The sequence below is a fragment of the Phaeoacremonium minimum genome (genome assembly GCF_000392275.1).
Source record: "Phaeoacremonium minimum UCRPA7 unplaced genomic scaffold PA7_03_scaffold_132, whole genome shotgun sequence".
In the NCBI taxonomy this organism is placed as follows: Eukaryota; Fungi; Ascomycota; class Sordariomycetes; order Togniniales; family Togniniaceae; genus Phaeoacremonium; species Phaeoacremonium minimum.
The window spans coordinates 1-16,397 of NW_006921039.1; the positions used below are offsets into that span (position 1 = coordinate 1).

General features: G+C 52.6%; 4 protein-coding genes across 4 annotated transcripts; 1 reads left to right on the forward strand and 3 right to left on the reverse strand.

Annotated features, from left to right (window-relative positions):
* Positions 1–6,523: 6,523 nt before the first annotated feature.
* UCRPA7_1766 (putative o-methyltransferase family protein) lies at positions 6,524–7,419 on the reverse strand (the record flags this gene model as incomplete). Its single annotated transcript, XM_007914345.1, has 3 exons — positions 6,524–6,884; positions 6,978–7,155; positions 7,212–7,419. 3 exons carry the CDS (start codon positions 7,417–7,419, stop codon positions 6,524–6,526), a joined length of 747 nt encoding a protein of 248 aa, XP_007912536.1.
* A 1,168-nt stretch (positions 7,420–8,587) lies between these two features.
* On the reverse strand, positions 8,588–10,162 carry UCRPA7_1767 (hypothetical protein; the record flags this gene model as incomplete). The annotated part of the gene is made up of 1 exon (XM_007914346.1): positions 8,588–10,162. One exon carries the CDS (start codon positions 10,160–10,162, stop codon positions 8,588–8,590), a length of 1,575 nt encoding a protein of 524 aa, XP_007912537.1.
* An 804-nt stretch (positions 10,163–10,966) lies between these two features.
* Positions 10,967–11,727, reverse strand: UCRPA7_1768 (putative protein orm1 protein; the record flags this gene model as incomplete). Its single annotated transcript, XM_007914347.1, has 3 exons — positions 10,967–11,014; positions 11,072–11,430; positions 11,589–11,727. 3 exons carry the CDS (start codon positions 11,725–11,727, stop codon positions 10,967–10,969), a joined length of 546 nt encoding a protein of 181 aa, XP_007912538.1.
* Positions 11,728–13,787: 2,060 nt separating this feature from the next.
* UCRPA7_1769 (putative zinc knuckle domain-containing protein) lies at positions 13,788–16,142 on the forward strand (the record flags this gene model as incomplete). Its single annotated transcript, XM_007914348.1, has 1 exon — positions 13,788–16,142. The coding sequence occupies one exon, from the start codon at positions 13,788–13,790 to the stop codon at positions 16,140–16,142; it is 2,355 nt and encodes a 784-aa protein (XP_007912539.1).
* Between the last annotated feature and the right edge of the window lie 255 nt (positions 16,143–16,397).

The following is a 16,397-nucleotide window of genomic DNA, read 5'->3' on the forward strand; positions in this document are numbered from 1 at the left end:
GGAATTATGGCATCACACGAAAACGGGAGGAACAGACGGGCGGGCGGGCGGGCGTACCTGGAACTGGAAGAGAGGCTGGCTGGGTCCCAAACACTCGGCACTGGTGCCGTCACTCAGTTGCCTGGTGATGGGAGTTGGGAATAGAAAAAAGAAGAGTAAGAAGCAACAGTGAGACAGGAAGAGTCGGTTATGGAGAGGGCAGAAGGAAGGAGCGACTGGTGACAACGGCACGTCAAAAGTTCAACAAGCTGCAGGCACAAGCCGGGAAAGCCCCTTTTTTTCTCCCACCCCTGGTGCTGGGTTCGCAACTGCAGCACGCACTAACAAGATAGTACGTTACGGCTCTGTCGGCGGGGGACCACAATGGCAAGCTGTACCTGGTGTGTGGGTGCAGGGCTGCTGCGTCCTTCCAGTGAGAAAAGAGGCAAATATTTCCCGATTTTGGCAGATGGAGGGTAGGAAGGTAGATAGAGGGAATGTGGGAGTGTAGAGATCTACTCGAGTAGGTGATAGATTGATTGACTACTTAATTGCTTGATGCCTTTGGATGGCTGGTTGAAAAGAGGCTGGCTGGGAAGCCTCTACCTACGTGGTGGGCATTGGTGGAGTGACGAGAGAGCAAGCTATCACCACTTACCTACCAAGGGTAGGTATTGCTTCACTTTTCTCTCACACACTCGTGCTCACATAAAAAGGGACGATCTCTTCTGACTTGCAGTCTTCTCCTTCTTCCGCTTCCAAAACTCCCGTGCAAGACGAGCGCAGCTGCATCCGGCCCTTCCCATTTGCAGTAGAAAGGCTCTCCCAAGCAGCCAGCCATGCATGCCTCCTACATGCAAATAGAGGGTAGTGCAGTATAACTAAGGCAGGTAGTAGGTAGCTGCTGTCGTCCCCAGTCTCAGAAAGAGCTGCAGGAGGACAGGAGCGACGACATGGGGGGTGTGGGCGGCCACACGAAAGCCGAACTGCTCCAACTCATTAATGTCCGAAGTGGGCTAGACGCCACAGGGGGTGCTTCTCTGCTGCTCAACCTTTCTTCCCCTTCCTTCGCTCTTTGTGCACGATGGTCAGGGGTCTACTTTACTGTGGGTAATGGAGACTCGCATCGAAGCTATTCCCGACTATCCTCGTTATGTAAAGCACACGTGCAGATAGCGCAGGTGCACTTGGGGATCTTGTGCAGATAACAGTGGAGAGCGACACCACTCGTGGTGATCCTCCAAGGCCGTCTTAGGCAAGGGACAGAGCATGGAGCCCTGGGAGCCACGGCGACAGGGCAGGAATCGGCAAAAAGGGCTCCAATTCCCATACTAGCAAACGGGGCCGGACGGGGTCGGACGGGGGTGAGCGAAGGGGTCCGTGGGCCCCTCCAAGTTTCCAAGAGCTCGAACTCTTCGACCAACTAGACCAGAGGCTGCTACAAGTCGAGCCTAAGCTAGAAGGGGTTTCATAACAAGAACTGCACTGTCTCGTACGACTCGACTCTCGTCGTAGGTGGAATCTTCATTTCTTCTTCGCCTTGGGCCAACTGAAAGGCGTTTCGCCTCGTTGGAAATAGCCTGACCTAGACCTTGGTCTTGCCAACAATCGAAACGACGGGCCGCCAAACCAAAAGATCGAGTCGCATGCGAAGTAAGCAAGGGAATGCCTAGGCATACTCGGCATACTACCAGTATACTACCAGTCCGGGCCATGGAAGCATGTATCGATGGGCTTGTTGTTTTCTCACGGGAGCAAATCAACTCAAAGAGCAAAAGAGGATCCTGGAATGCTCTTATTGCCTCACTCATCCTGGCATTATCATATACATTATTGCCCTCCCATAAGATAGTCATCTGCAAGGTACCGATGTGCAAGCGATCCGTCCTGCTTACCGCCGACTTTGTACGGCCAGATTCACCAGAATATAACTCTAGCTCTTTAGGTATCATAGGTCTTACTTATTTCCACACACACATTTATTGATATAGGTATAATTGCTCGACTAATATCCCATCAACCTAGGCTTGATATTGACACACACAACCGGAACGACCTGACAGCCGGATGAGAAGTCTGGGGGATCGTCGCTGGCGCTTTGATTGAGTCGGTGGCACACGTGCAGCTGCACAGACATTGGCTGTCCACCACCTCCCGACCTTATCTAGCAAGCGCCACAACAGAACCTCCAATCGAAGACAGAGGAACATTACCAACAAGATGACGGCCTGGGTCGACTGGACGCAGACTTGCCAACTGGATTACAAGCGATGCGCTCGTCTCTGCTTCTTATGTCTATCGGCCTCCTCGCGGCCGCACACTCGAAGCTGAAAAATTGAGCTGCTGTTGTCCCACACATTCAACCCACCTAGAAAATCCACGGGACTCTCTTCCGAAGCCAATGTCTCACTCCTCCTTGTCCATCACCGCAAGCTTTGGGAAGGTGCGCCTTGACAGCTCAGCTGCAGGCGACTGACGGAGATGGCGTCTTCCTGACCCGAGCAGGGCATTAGCGTTCGATCGACCTGCCCCAGGGGAGCCTCTGAGCGCCGAACAGAGAGCGAGGCTATGGCGCAATCAGATCTTTCCTCCCTCCACCTGTGATGAAGATGTGTTCCCAATAAAGCCATCCGCGCCCAGCCCGCTGCATCCATCCATCACATCTGGACCTGGAGCGCCCAGTCACGCCCATCCATTCGTCCACGTCTCTCACGGTGGCTGTTTGCTCTTTCCTCTTGGCCGATCAGCACCTGGCGCGAAATGAGCGAGGCGTTTGTTTCAAGACGCACAAGTCAAGGTTAAAACTCAAAAAGCCAAATCAGATGTCAAAGAGAGGCGGCAGGGAGAGAAGAACCACACCCAGCCAAACTCCGTGTGTCGTCACCGTAGAGGGCCGCCGCAAAAGCAAACAACCCTGGGCGTCGATCATCGCGGGTTTGATAGGGCTGCCACAGTAGAATTGCACGACGCTGCTGATAATAATGGAGCTGAGAGGGCTATATTACATGCTGTGATATGGCTTGAAATATGCCACGCTGCTATAGGTGTTTCGTCTTCTGGATAAATTGCAGCGCGTACATAGATGTAATCCTCAAACGAATTGGTGGCGCCCCCGTCTGGCTTACAATGATTTGCGGCTACTTTGCCTAATATCTCTTGTATGAGGTTGGACAATGGCAATTGTTTTGCCGACGCTGCCCAATGCCAGGGAAAACAGCACAAGTCTGAAAAGAAATCTCCGTCCGCTCAGGGGTTCCCCAAATTTCCTATATTGAACAGATGGATGGTGTTGTGTGTTCGCCGAGCCTCGAACAGTCAAGGTGTCGATACAATGACGGCCTTTGTTTGCTTTTGCTCTCCCGCTTCTCCAACTCATCACATCAAGCGGCGCCGCCACACATCACGCCGTGACCTGCCTAATCTAGGTACGAACATGCCTCATTTTAGCAGGTCAATGCTTGTCCGCGTCGCGTCTTCAACAACATGTAGTCTCAGAAGTGTGGTTTGTCGTGGCCCTTGCATATCACCGTAGGTTGCCGTGCAGTGCCGGCCTGACCAAAGCAACGTACCCCTGTGACCTCATCTGAAAATATCGAGATCAGACCGATGCTGGCTCTCAGATCAGAGAAACGCATAACCAAACATGTCCCTGAAGAACGCTTGGTCTTATACCTTCTTGTTCATGCATTGATCCCAAGAGTATGGTCCTCGTCCGCCGGTTTCAGGAATTCGCCGCTGCCGAGGCTTTGAGACAACCCCTGCTTGCTTCCACGTCGGACAAGGTCGACTTCCGTCCAACCCTTTCTCCTCGGGGACAGGTGCTTGTCTTCAACTTGAGTACAAAGTCTCGCGGGCACCCGCCCGTCTGCACGGTTCCTAATCGGAACAAAAAGGAAAATCCCGGTGTTGCCGCCCATTGCTCTATGACTTTTGTGTCGTCCGGTCCTAAGTCTTCCGTTTGACGGCTACTTTGAGTGGCACTGCTAGTTGTTTTGCCCTCAAGCGGATATACGCAGTTGAAGAGAACATGCTAAGGACATAACCGACACGATAGGTAGGATAAATGTAGTTAAGGGAATTTGTGCTCTTCTGCCATCATCGTGCGCCATTCAACTCGACAGATGAAGATTTCACAGTAACCATCAATGTATTTTAAGCACACTTGACTTTCAAGAATAGTATACCAGTATACCTATCTCGAACGTACGGTGCTTTTAACAACTCATGCGTGGAACTGCAGCAGTCCGCAGTCACGCGTTATAGCACGCTCTTCTCACAATGATATGTTTCCTTCTCCAGCCGCCACAATCCTTCGATGCACCTAATGTGCACAACATACGTACCCTTCCCAATCCCGTCTCCAGCTCCGAACGCCGCCTGCATCTGACGGGGTACAGGCCTGTCTGCGGTGTGACAGTATCGGTCGTGGCTGGGACTATTGTTGGATGAGGACCAGGAGTCTGGATATGCGCCGTTGCAACTTGATGCGCTCACCCGGCTCAAAGCCGGAATGGTGCGTTGTTGCAACCCATGTGGCAAACGGAAACAATGTGCTCAACCCAAATGGCACAGCTGTTTCCCACGGTCACTAACATGAAAGACGGATAGTTAATTTGGGTTGTTCAGAAAGTGTAGCTCCATTTTAAATGTAATTCGAATTCAGATTTTAACTATAACTCCTATAGAAAGTAAAAACCACCAACATTCATGGAATTTCGATTTTATTTATTGTATCTACGAAACTAAGAACACACAGGTCCGAATGGAAAACCTACGCTTGTATTACCCAATGTCAGCCGGGTCGTGGGAGCTCTGTGAAGCAAGCCAGTGGTTAAGTTAATGTTGACTGTCACAATGTACGACCATAACTTACTCTGTAAGCTTACCTTTGAAGTAGTGCAACGTAGACACTAATTCTTAAGTTGCAGCCGCCTCGTTATCAGCGGCTACAACTTCCCGTTGAACTTACTGAGGTAGACTTGTTTCCGTCTGTAACATCAAGTGCAAGTTGTAGCAGCGACTTAGACCGGCTGACAGTCGTCGCAGGGCCATGGGGAACATGACGTTCGGGGATTCTACAGGTTGACCTTAGCCCTGTCGGGAATTCTCTGCCCTTCGCTGAGATCAATATCGATGGCTGTAATAGTGGCTTTGGCGGCATCAATGGGCATCAAGGAATGATTCGCTCCAGTGAGCAAGTACTTCGTCTCACAACATCACTACAATGGGGACTACCTCAACGCCACTAGGGCGGAAGGCTCAGGCGCCCTAATATTCACCTCGGATAAGCTCACCGTCGAGCTTTCCTAGCACAGGCAATGGCGCGGCTCACCAGCTCTACATCATCGTCAGAGCTGCTTCCCAGGCGTTCCCTCTGCGCCTCGAGGCGGGAGCAGCTTACGCACAGGTTCACATCGTCCCTCTCGACGCCCTGAGGTGTCTCGAGATGCGGACACCGATCTGGTGTGGCGACGAGGCCGATGGCGCAGGGGAGAGTTGTCTTCTCCGAATAGCACCCGCATCTTTGGTGGTAGACGCTAGTGCGTTGACACATAGCGAAGAATATGATCACCGCGTCACGGAATGAAATGAGAACAAGTCGAAGATAACGATAATGACTAGGTCACTATCCTGGCGTGGTTGTGTCGGGGCTGTCGTAGAAGCCGGGTTGAGGTCCACTGGCGCGGGAAAGGGGCACGGCAAGTAGGCAATTTGAAGACCTACGGTGTCGACTTCAAAGATCAAGGTGATAGTGGTTGCTAAGATCGCAGAAGTCTAGACTGATGATCCAAAATGGAACCTTTCCGTACTGCAAACAACAATAAGGCCATTTTATATCTTTCCATCCTGGTTGAACAACCGCCTGTTCAGCGCTTGCAAAGAGATTGTTCACTCGATTCTGAAAGAGATTGTTCGAAATGTCCTTTTTCTTCGTTGAGCAAGCGTCTTTGTTTATCTGGCTTAAATATTGGCCTCGTAATGTTGTCAAGGTGGCCGCATAGTCCACGCTGAGGACCAAGCTTTCACTCTGCAGTTCCACTGGGCCTGGGCCATTCAGGGGCATATCCAGGGTTTGCATTTAAGAATCACATTCATCATCAGGTGCCTGTTTCCTCTAAAGGCTCGAGATATTATAGCCTGATTTTTACAATCCTCCATATCTATATAGATCATTCTTTGCTCCATCTTGTCAGCCTCGCGATCGGGTTACGTAAAAAGTTCAGCCTTGAGTATCAATGGAAGTCAGATCTATTCTTTGTCACCTCCCGCTAAAGGGTGGACTACCTTAGTTTCCGGAGCTACATAGAAGTCCCTATGAGCCTCACTGAATATGAATCACAACGACTCTGCTGAGCGACTTTTGTTGATGTCGTTTTATGAAGGTAAGCTAACATCAATTCTTTCGGAAAGACTGTGTAGTCTCAAAGCCACAGCCATCTTTATTGTTAATGGTCAATTGTAAAGACACCCCGAAGCAATCTATGCTTAACAACACTTGATTTGAATCACTCGTCTAAAAGCTCAAGTCTTCTAGGGTGATTTCTCAGTCCAGCAGTCGAGCCAAGCTAAGCCCGTCGAACAGAGGCAGGAGAAAGCCCTCAAGGCGCGGATCGTTGGCTACCCTGTCGTTGAATTTGTGCAGACCTTCAAGATTCGATTTGGTGCCCTCGATCGTGTTCTTCTCAATCTCTCGAACATAATGGGGGTTGTTCGGGGTTGGGTCGGCGACAGTCGCACGGCGCAGAACGTTGTCAGCAACGATGACACCGCCCGGCTTCAGGAGACGGTTGGCCGCACCTGGCTGCGAGTGCTCCAAGATCAGCTCAAGGTAGCGCGGGTAGCCCGTCTTCTGTGCGTCGATGAAAATCAAGTCGTAGGACTTGCTGCGGTCGATAGTGGAGATCCTGAGCAGTAGACATATCAGCATGCAACAGAGATAGTGAGAATGCCACGAAAGGGTGCGTATTGCAAGGAATGCAATAGGGTTCAAAACCTACGTCTCAAGTCCGTCTCCGACAACAACCTCAACGTTCTTTACACCATTCTTCTCGAAGGCAGCACGGGCTTGATTGGCATACTCCTCAGAATACTCGAGACCAGTCACGAAGCCGTCAGGGCCAGCAGCATGTGCCCAGCACAGGCTAGAGAAACCAATGTACACACCGACCTCGAGAACTGCAATAATATGTTAGTTGTCATGAGAGACAGTCAAGAGTATCTGGTCTACTGACTTCGCTTGGCACCGAGAGTGCGAGCAAGCCAAACCAGGAAGCTGCCCTGGTAGGTGCTGATCATGTAGTCCGGGACGCTCGTGGTCAGTCCGTACTCATGATAGCGGCGAATGTACTCAGGTAAAACTAAAGATTTGGACACCGAGTACTCAGCCACCTTCTGAGAGGTCTCCGGGTTAGGATAGAGGACAGTCAGATTATCCTTCATCTTGACGGTTGCGTCTTATTCTTTTGTTTTTGTTGGCTTCTGCGTTTGTCGCGACGGTGGAGAGGAGTAAGAAGTTGGGCTTCCTGAGAGGAGGAACTGCGAATGAACAGAAAGCTTTGAATTAAAATTGCTCAACCGTCACGATGATGAAGCTGAACGACGAACGCTCCTTCCCAGAAGGTAACTTGCTCACTCTTGCAAGTTTGAGTCACAAGAGTCCGACGTCGCTGGTTCTTGGCGGGGTCCCACGATTGATATAGGTAGTTGGGGATGAATTATGAATGCTGCCGAGCAGAATGTCTTACAGCTTTGTCCTCAATTGGAATCGTCTCGATCCAAGCTGGTTGGGTAGATGAAATCTCGGAAAAGTCACTCAGGCAAAGATAGTGTGTCGACATCGGAAGCCTCAATTCGGCAATAAATCAGTAACATAACATGAGGCCGGCCCCATGACGTGCTACCCGTAGGCCGTCGTTGTCCCGCACCTTACGGCGGCGAAACGACGTGCCGATACAATCCACGCGTGCATCTTAGTGACTTACAGCTCGGCCGAAAGAATGAGTCTATTCAATGCTTCTAGAATTTGTATGTGAAATCAAACTAAATCGAACCAATCTGGTGTCTCCATTAGGAGCTTGTGCGGAGTTACGAATCAGTCATCTCAGCCCGCTAACTAACACATTATCTTATCAGGAAACGCAAAGCGTCTGCGTGGAACCGATTCCTATCTCACCTGCCATGCACAGCTCAAGGTCTGACAATATTGATATAGCTTGCTAATAGTTAGTTTTGAAACTGTTATACTGATGGGGTTTTGAACTACATCACATAACAAACAAAAGACACAACATTTGAGATGTAGTCTCACTCACATGAGCTTGATTAATGTTTTCGGGCGTGGTTTCCACTAACAAACAAGCCTTCACAAGTCCACATTCATTTCAGTCTTTTATAGGGAAAGTAGCTAGGAAATTATTATTACTGTCTGTGTTCAAGAGTTTATCTCCATCTGATTCCTCAAAATAACCACACCCGCGATGACGACCCCGATAATATGCCTGTCAAAGCTTTCTCGGAGATCGGCGCTGGAGCTCGGCGGTTGACACTGAACCCAAGTAATACAGAACGAAACAGACAAGATGATAGAGAGAATGATCGCGATGCACGTCTATGCGAATAGAGCAAGGACAAGGCCTGCGACAAGGGCAATGCCGACAGAAAGCTTGTTGGCAGAAGAGACGGGGACTGTCTCGGGACTGCCACTCTCACCGCCGCCAGCCGATCCCGAACCGCTTCCAGAGCCGCTTCCAGAGCCAGAGCCAGTCCCGGGGCTTGAGCCTGAGCCGGAGCCAGATGGGGAGCCGGAACCTGAGCCTGAGCCGGAGCCAGAGCCAGATGGGGAGCCCGAGCCGCTGCCAGACTCAGAACCAGATCCAGAAGGCATTCCTGAGCCGGAGCCTGATCCTCCTGAACCAGACCCACCAGAGCCTCCAGAGCCAGCAGAGCCGGTCTCTTCTGGGCAGGGGCAGGTGTTACAGTTGCACTCGACTTCAATATCAATGTCAAGCTCATCCTCTTCTGTTTCAGTGGGTGCAGCAGCAGTGACGGTGGCGGTGGCCGGTTTAGCAGTGTTCGGCTTTGCAGTGTTCGGCTTGGCAGTAGCTGGCTTGACAGGAGCCGGAGGAGCAGGGGTGGCAGTTGGCGTAGCAGAAGGAGTTGAGCTGCAGTCATCCTCACAGTCATCCTCATCATCGTGGTGCTCCTCATGGTGCTCCTCGTGGTGATGGTGGTGCTCGTCCTCCTCATCGTCGTCGTCCTCATCATCGCACTCGCCGTCCTTGCAAGGCAGACGGGTCGGGCTGGTGTTCTCCTCCTCGATGCTGGTGGCGCAATCATCGTCATCCTCGTCGCAGTCATCATCGTGGTCCTCATGGTGATGATGGTGGTGGTGGTGGTGATGCTCGTGCTCCTCCTTGCACTCTTCATCATCATCGTCGCAGTCGTCATCATCCTTGTCCTCGTCTGTGGGGAAGGGCCACCACTTGTAACACTGGCAGCCGCGGCCGGGCAAGCAAAGGCGGATATAGCCCTTCTTGCACTCCTTGTCATCCTCGCAGTCATCATCGTCCTCGTCACATTCGCCATCGTCATGATCATGACCATGATCGTGCTCATGGTGATGATGATGGTGATGATGCGGGAACGGTGGAAGAGGAGGAGGAGGGTGAGGCCCTGGGAATGGTGGAGGGCATGGCCCAGGACCCTCGCAAGGGGGAGGAGGAGGATAGGGGTATGGGTCGCAGACGGTCACGGTCTCGCTGACGGTGCACGTCTTCCAGCCCTTGGGGATGGGCACGATGATGGTGCGAGTGTGATGTCGGGTCTTGGTCTTGCATTCATCGTCGTCGTCGCAGTCTTCGTAAAGCTCCTCCTCGACCACCAGCTCCTCGTGCCACTCAGCCGCCGGCGTGATAGTTGCCGCCGCGACGTCGTCCTCAGTCACTTGGACGGGCGGAACACCAACCAGTGGGTTGGGAGCCAACGGGCTCTTGACAGGCGGGTCGAAGGGGTTCTTCACAGAAGTGTGAGTAGTAGGGAGCGGAGCCGGAGGCTCTGGAGAGGCGCTGGACGAGACCTCGGGGATCTCGGGTGCCTCCGTCTGGCGAGCCCACAAGGCTCTGGGAGCACGCGCCTCGGCCAAGCGGCCAAGGATAAGTGACAAGACAACCGGTGTGATCTTCATGATGTCAAGCTCGCAACGCAAAGGGTAGCGACCGACTAGGAGGGCACAAGCGAGTGGCCTTCAGACAGAGGGCAACAAATCAGACCTTCGTCCAAAGATGGAAAGAATGGATGAGGAAACAGACGAGAGCCATTGATCTGGCACATTGCCCTTATATGATTCCAGTTTCTGTCCATCACGGCGTTTGGCACCCGGTTAGACAGTGTTGAGTGTTGAAGTTTGTTGGTAACTCTGGACCGGAAGGCTTTTGGCCTGTGAGGTAGAACACTGTTGTGCCGTGGTTTTACGCAACACAATCAGTGAATGGATCAATTCTTGACAGAAGCACCAGCCAAAAGATGCTTCGCGAGGCGTCCTAAGCTTCGCACGTTAGATAGAAAGGTTTGAAGACGGGCGTTTGGAACGGTTCAATAATCAGAGCGTTGAGTTTAGTATAAGCTGTGGTGCTATTTTTGTGATCTACTCTCTGAACGTTCATGGCCAGCTCTCAGGCCAGCTGCACCTGTCGAAGCTTCACTGACCACTCTGAACCTTATGGGAAACTCACATCGCCTCAACAGCGTCCATACTGACCAAGGGTGTCTGTTTTGTTACATACTTGCGCCACCGTGACTCCACTCAAATCGACAGATGGTCAAGGTTTTTTTCTCAGGTCTGCACGCCCTCGCTGTCGCTCCTTTTGTACTTCGCATCTGGACGGTCTTGCCTAATGCTTCGCTGTTACATGCCATTCGACAACTCCAATCTTTACCAAATCCATAAATCCGAACGCCTGATATGAACCGAATGCAGCGCCCCTCACCCTCATTCGTCTGGCACTCCCGAGAAGAGGCCCACCCTCATGCGGTGGCTCTGAGCAAAGCCTGTTAGCAACCGCAAAGTTAGGAGGCGGGTAGCTTTGACACTCACAAAAGGCAGCTTGGGAATGACTACCGCCAAAACGGCGAGGAAGTTGATTGTAAAGTATGTCAAGTCGTAGTGTGTGTAGTGGGTGCTGAGGAGGAAAAGCACGATTGGAACGCTGAGGAGGAATTTCTTGGCCGGAGTGTACTGAGCGCCATCGTCGATCTGCTCCCACATGTTCAGATTGTCATAGGCTCCTCCATTGAACTCGAAAGGCACGCCTCGGACCCAATGGAACATGATGTATGACCCAAACATGTAAGAAATATTGGTTAGGGTCCATGACGTCTCCTGCGAGACACCGGGGATGATATCGTAGAGGACCTTGAGCAGGCATATCAGAACAATGTGGATGGTCCATGCGCCTGTAAGGAGCGAGCTCTGTCAGCCTTCGAATTCCGAGGTGGGATGCAGGTAAGCAGGATAGGGCAAACCGGAGCGGACGGAGGAGGATTGGGGGGGCCCTAGCATCCTCCTCGACCAAGCTGGTCCGGGCGACTGTTCTGTGGGCGTGGGGACTAACCTTTGGCATTCACCCAGTTTGCGTTAAGATTGGGAAGGGTGGACTGGTCGTTGAGCTGCTCGATGCTCTCAGGCGGTTCATGGTAGACCTGGAGAATACTACTAGATCTCCTCCGACGGTTTGCCTTGGTGTCGGCCATCATGTAGATGCTGCCTCGACGCGGCTGTTTGGTGCCGGCGTCGTAGGAGACAGTGCGCTGGAGGAGGATTGGGGAAGACAGTTTGGCGGTGTTGGCCGGGTATCGTTGAGATGGGGGTTGATTGAGGGACAATCAATGTCCAAAGGGCGAGGATGAAGAGATGCTGTCTTGTAATATGGGAGATGATGTCACGAGGCGGTCGACAAAGGGGTCCCGGCTGCTTTGCTGTTCGTTCGTTCTTGGGAGAGGGGGAGAAAAACGATGTCGTTAAGGATGACTGAGTAGATAAAAGTGGTTAGCCCATTGCGTGTCCGACTGCACAGCCGTCGGTGGAGGTTCAATCGGGCGATGGTGTGGGAAGGAGAAGTTCCAAGCTGGTGTTTCGTTGAGACAAACACGAGTTGCAGCGGAGTCGGGGGAGTCGAGAGTGAGGCACGGAAGGTAGCTAGTGGAGGTGAGGTAATGCAAAGGGTGAGGTGTCTCTCTGTCTGTCCGTCCCGCGCCTCGCACAGCGCACGCCTCCCACAGCTCGAATTGGAAGGGCACAGCTTACCTGCCACACACCCACATAGACATACAGTAAACAGTAGATAGCGAGAGACTAGAAGAGAAATGAGAAGCAGCAGTTGTGATGCAGCGACTTGGAGTCTCGCAGAGTGTGGAGGGGAAGAGGAGAGAGAGACATTTGGATGCCCTTCCGCGTTTGGTTATTAGTAGACAGTTATGCTGCCCAGGTGCCTCCTACCTAGGTGTAGCCGGGGGGGCCAAGCTCAACAACAGGTCACGGTGGCCGCGCAGGCCATTTCAGGCCAGATCATTTACGTCTACTGCGACTGGCTGCCGATGTCTCGCTGGGGCTACTGAAGCAGGCCCTAGAGTCTAGGTTGGGGAGGACGGGGATTCAGACCACCGATGTTTGTACAAGAGTTGAGGAGTACCCGAATCTGGCAGGAAACAAGGGGGCCTGCAAGGTACCCAATCGTGCCTGCACTAACAGGATTCTGTGGAGGACCTTTGGGGCTATGCAACTTGCCGAATTTCGGTACGCTTGTCGTCCTGGGACGTGGTGGCATCCCTGACACAGCACTGGGTCTCTTGTTGAAGCAAGGAACTCGTAACACATTACCGATTTGGCTCTCCGTTCGAAATACTCAAAAGGGACATATAAAGGAGAAGACGCACAGAAATACAGACAAAATATGTTGGCTTAAAGTCATTATAGCGAGAGGCATTCCGCGAATACTGAATCTCAACAGCCCTGGAGTGCCAGCTTGGCATTTGATAGTGATTAGCTGCGAGCTGCAGGTCCAACTATGTGGCGCATAGGCCAATAGCAATTTCCGATGGCAATGTCAAAACGCAATCTTCTAGAAAGCCATGGCCCATATTTCTACATACAGAAATACCCTTGACTTGACTTGACTTGGCTTGACTTGGACACCGTGCTGCAGGTGGCCCTGCCTTTCTTCAGAACGAGAAGGTAGTACTGCAGTGACTGCCCTGATCTGGCCAAATCTGAACTGTCAGGCTCGAGAAACGCTGGCCGCAGTAGAGCCGATCTGCTACGTTTGCGACGCGGTGGTCTCACTTTCGAAGAAATTTGCCTGTGCCTGGCGTGTCGGCGTGACGTCTCGTTCTTCAATTTTGGAGCGGCGCCCGCGGACCGGCCACGACAGCTCGGGCCACTACCCATCAATTCTCTGCCCATCGGTCGTGCAAGCGGCCGTCCCAGTCTAGGGAGCATAGCGATAGCGGCCCACAGCCGCAGCCTTGCCTGCAGCCTCGTCATTCGGGATCCTTTGTGGACCTGGTCATGATCAACAGCCTTGTCGGACTGTAATTATTGAGCCTGGAGTGGTGAAGGGTTCCCTTTGCAGTGGGAGAGGCCAGGAGCGTAAAGCCGTTTGTGCTTTGCCCGGCACTGGTGTACCGCGGGAGAATTTTTTCCTTATCGTCAAGAGCAGTGGTTCAGCATACGAGAGGAATCGTTTTTGCCGAACTTTATTACAGTACCATTGCTCTGTCAAAAATTAGCCGCATGTGTATGACTAGTCTTCATGATGGTAGACAACACTGTGGCAGAACAGGAGCCTTCTTTGGCGGACGCCCAGGAATCGGTCGTGGGTCAAGATCTTGATATCCCGGATTCAACGTCACAGAAACGGGCGGCTGAAGATGATTCAGAGCTGGAGAGTGGCGAGGCGACTGACGACTCAGACCAGGGTCGAACGTCTACCTTCCCTCGTAAAAGGGCAAGGCTAGAATCGTTAGATGCCAAGTCTGTTTCTGATGACGTTGATGAGGGCGAGATTATCGAGTCCAGCTCGAGTAGTGATGATGAGCAAGAAAATGCCGAGTCAGATAAAGAAGAGGATGCAGAGGAAGAACCTGCACACGCGATGTCTGAGCCGCCCAAGGTACCTCAAGGCTGGAACAAGGGTGTCAGTAGTGGGTTGAGGACGTCGTTTGGTGCTTCCTCGGGCTTGGGTTTGCCTAAGCTCAAGCAGACAGGGAAAACAAACCTCTCCTCTAGCTTCCAGGCTGCGAACGCCTCGCCGACACAAACACCAACAGCGGAGTCTGACAAGAGTGTCACAAACCCCTCAAACGACACGCGTGGAAACTCAGAATCCCCAGCATATTCTCCACCGGAAAATACTGCCGATATGGATAATTCTGAGCTTCCGACGCAGTCAAAGGCGGAGCGACAAGGGACCAAACCTCTCACGCTCGAAGATCGCCAGAAAATAGAGATCGCCGTTCAAGCTCTCACACTAAAAGAGATCAAACCGTTTGTTCGCGACAGACATCCATGGGCCCTACCAGCTCTCAGTTCTGACTTTCAGGTCGGAGTTGGCCGCTTCCTGAACTGGAGCCTGAAGTTCGAAGAGTGGTGCAGAGATTTCCTCGCAGCCAACAAGCAGCACCTTCGCAATTCGCCCGTTAAGGTTGAGCGATTTGTTTGGGATGCGTACCAACATTATACCGAGCAGCTTCCTACCCTGTCGAAGACCTTTCGCAAGAATATCAAGGCCGCTGCTACAGACTACAGGAGCCAGGGCAAACTACGTGGTCTTGTTATCACAGCTCTAGGTGATCCTCAGGTATCGACACAAAATGCACCAAAACCTGCAACCACTGCGCAAATTGAGGAAGGCGAGGTTGAATCGATTCCTGAGATCGCACGGCCCGTTGGATCTCAAGACATTGAGATGACGGAAAGCCACCATGGCCCCCCTCAGCAAGGCCACTCTCTGATTCACCGCTACTATCCGGGCATTGCGGACGATGCTGAGTTCTGTCTTACCTGCGCTTCACTGGGCCATCGCGAGGATGCTTGTCCTGACAAGACCTGCAAATTCTGTCAAGAAGCACACTTCTTCTATGAGTGTCCCTCGCGCCGACGCTGTGGGAAATGTCAGCAACTCGGCCATACAAAGGCCAGCTGCAAGGAGAAGCTGGCTCTGGCGCCTGGCGAGGAGGGTTTCATTGAATGCGCATTCTGCCAGGGCGCTGACCATTTCGAGGACAATTGTCCTGAAATCTGGCGAAGCTACCACCCGGATACAGATAGCATTCGCAAGGTCAACAAGCTTCCCGTCTTCTGCTACAGCTGTGGCCAAGAGGGCCACTATGGAGGAGACTGTGGTATACAGGTTAACAGGTATGACAACAATCCGAAAGAGACCTGGACGAAGCGGAGTCTAGATCTGTACATTGATCCCGAGAGCCCTTTCGTCGCGCTCGTCTACGAGAGTCCTCTTCCTGTTGTGACGGCAGCCCCTGACCGACCTAATATCCCTGGCCGAAGCATCGTCCCGCAGACACACATCTTCTTCGACGATAGCGACGACGAAGCAGAGAACGCCTTCATCAAGGCGCCTGTGCAGAGGCAGCAGGGTCCGGGGCAGATTCGAATCTCGTCGAACATAGACTTCAACTCGCAGCCAAACGCACAGGCCTTCAACCCCCCTCGGGGCCCGGCGGACGACCAGAACGCGATAGTATTGCGAAACGGGAAGACCAAACGCGGACGGCCGCGCAGGCCAAAGCAGGCAGCCGATGCGCCAGTAAACCCTCCCCTGCCACCCGGACCACCGCCGCCTGCACCGGTCCCGGGTCATGCCACGCTTCCACCGCGTCCGGCCGGTCAGCAAAACAACAATCCGAACCCCAAACGAGGCCGCCCGCGTCGTGACCAGCTGCCTGCAAGGGATAACAACCAGCAGCAAATGCAGAGCTTCTTCGGCCCCGGCGGCGGCCGTCAACAGGGACAGGGACAAGGGCAGGGGCAAGGTCAGAGCTACCAAGGCCAGGGCCCGCCACGCGGTGGAGGCGGCAGCAATCGTGGCCGAGGAGGCTTTAGCAGCGCCTTAGGCGGAGGTCAACGACCCAAGCGCGGCGGCCGGGCATAGAGCACCAGCCCCTGAGAATGGAGTATGTCTCCAGAGCTAGGTGTTCGAATTCTAGAGGGCGAGGAGAATCTGCCATGAATAGACCCCAGGTTGGCGTACGGAAGATTGAATGCCTCCTTGGGCTGTGTAGAAGTAAAGACGCGGTTCAAATATCAAGAAAGTCGCTAGATATTGGCTCTGGTATAGGTTAGCTGGTCCTCTTCTCTAAAAAGAAGAATGGGCGGAGCTAGTCTATTAGCCATTAGGTTACAGACC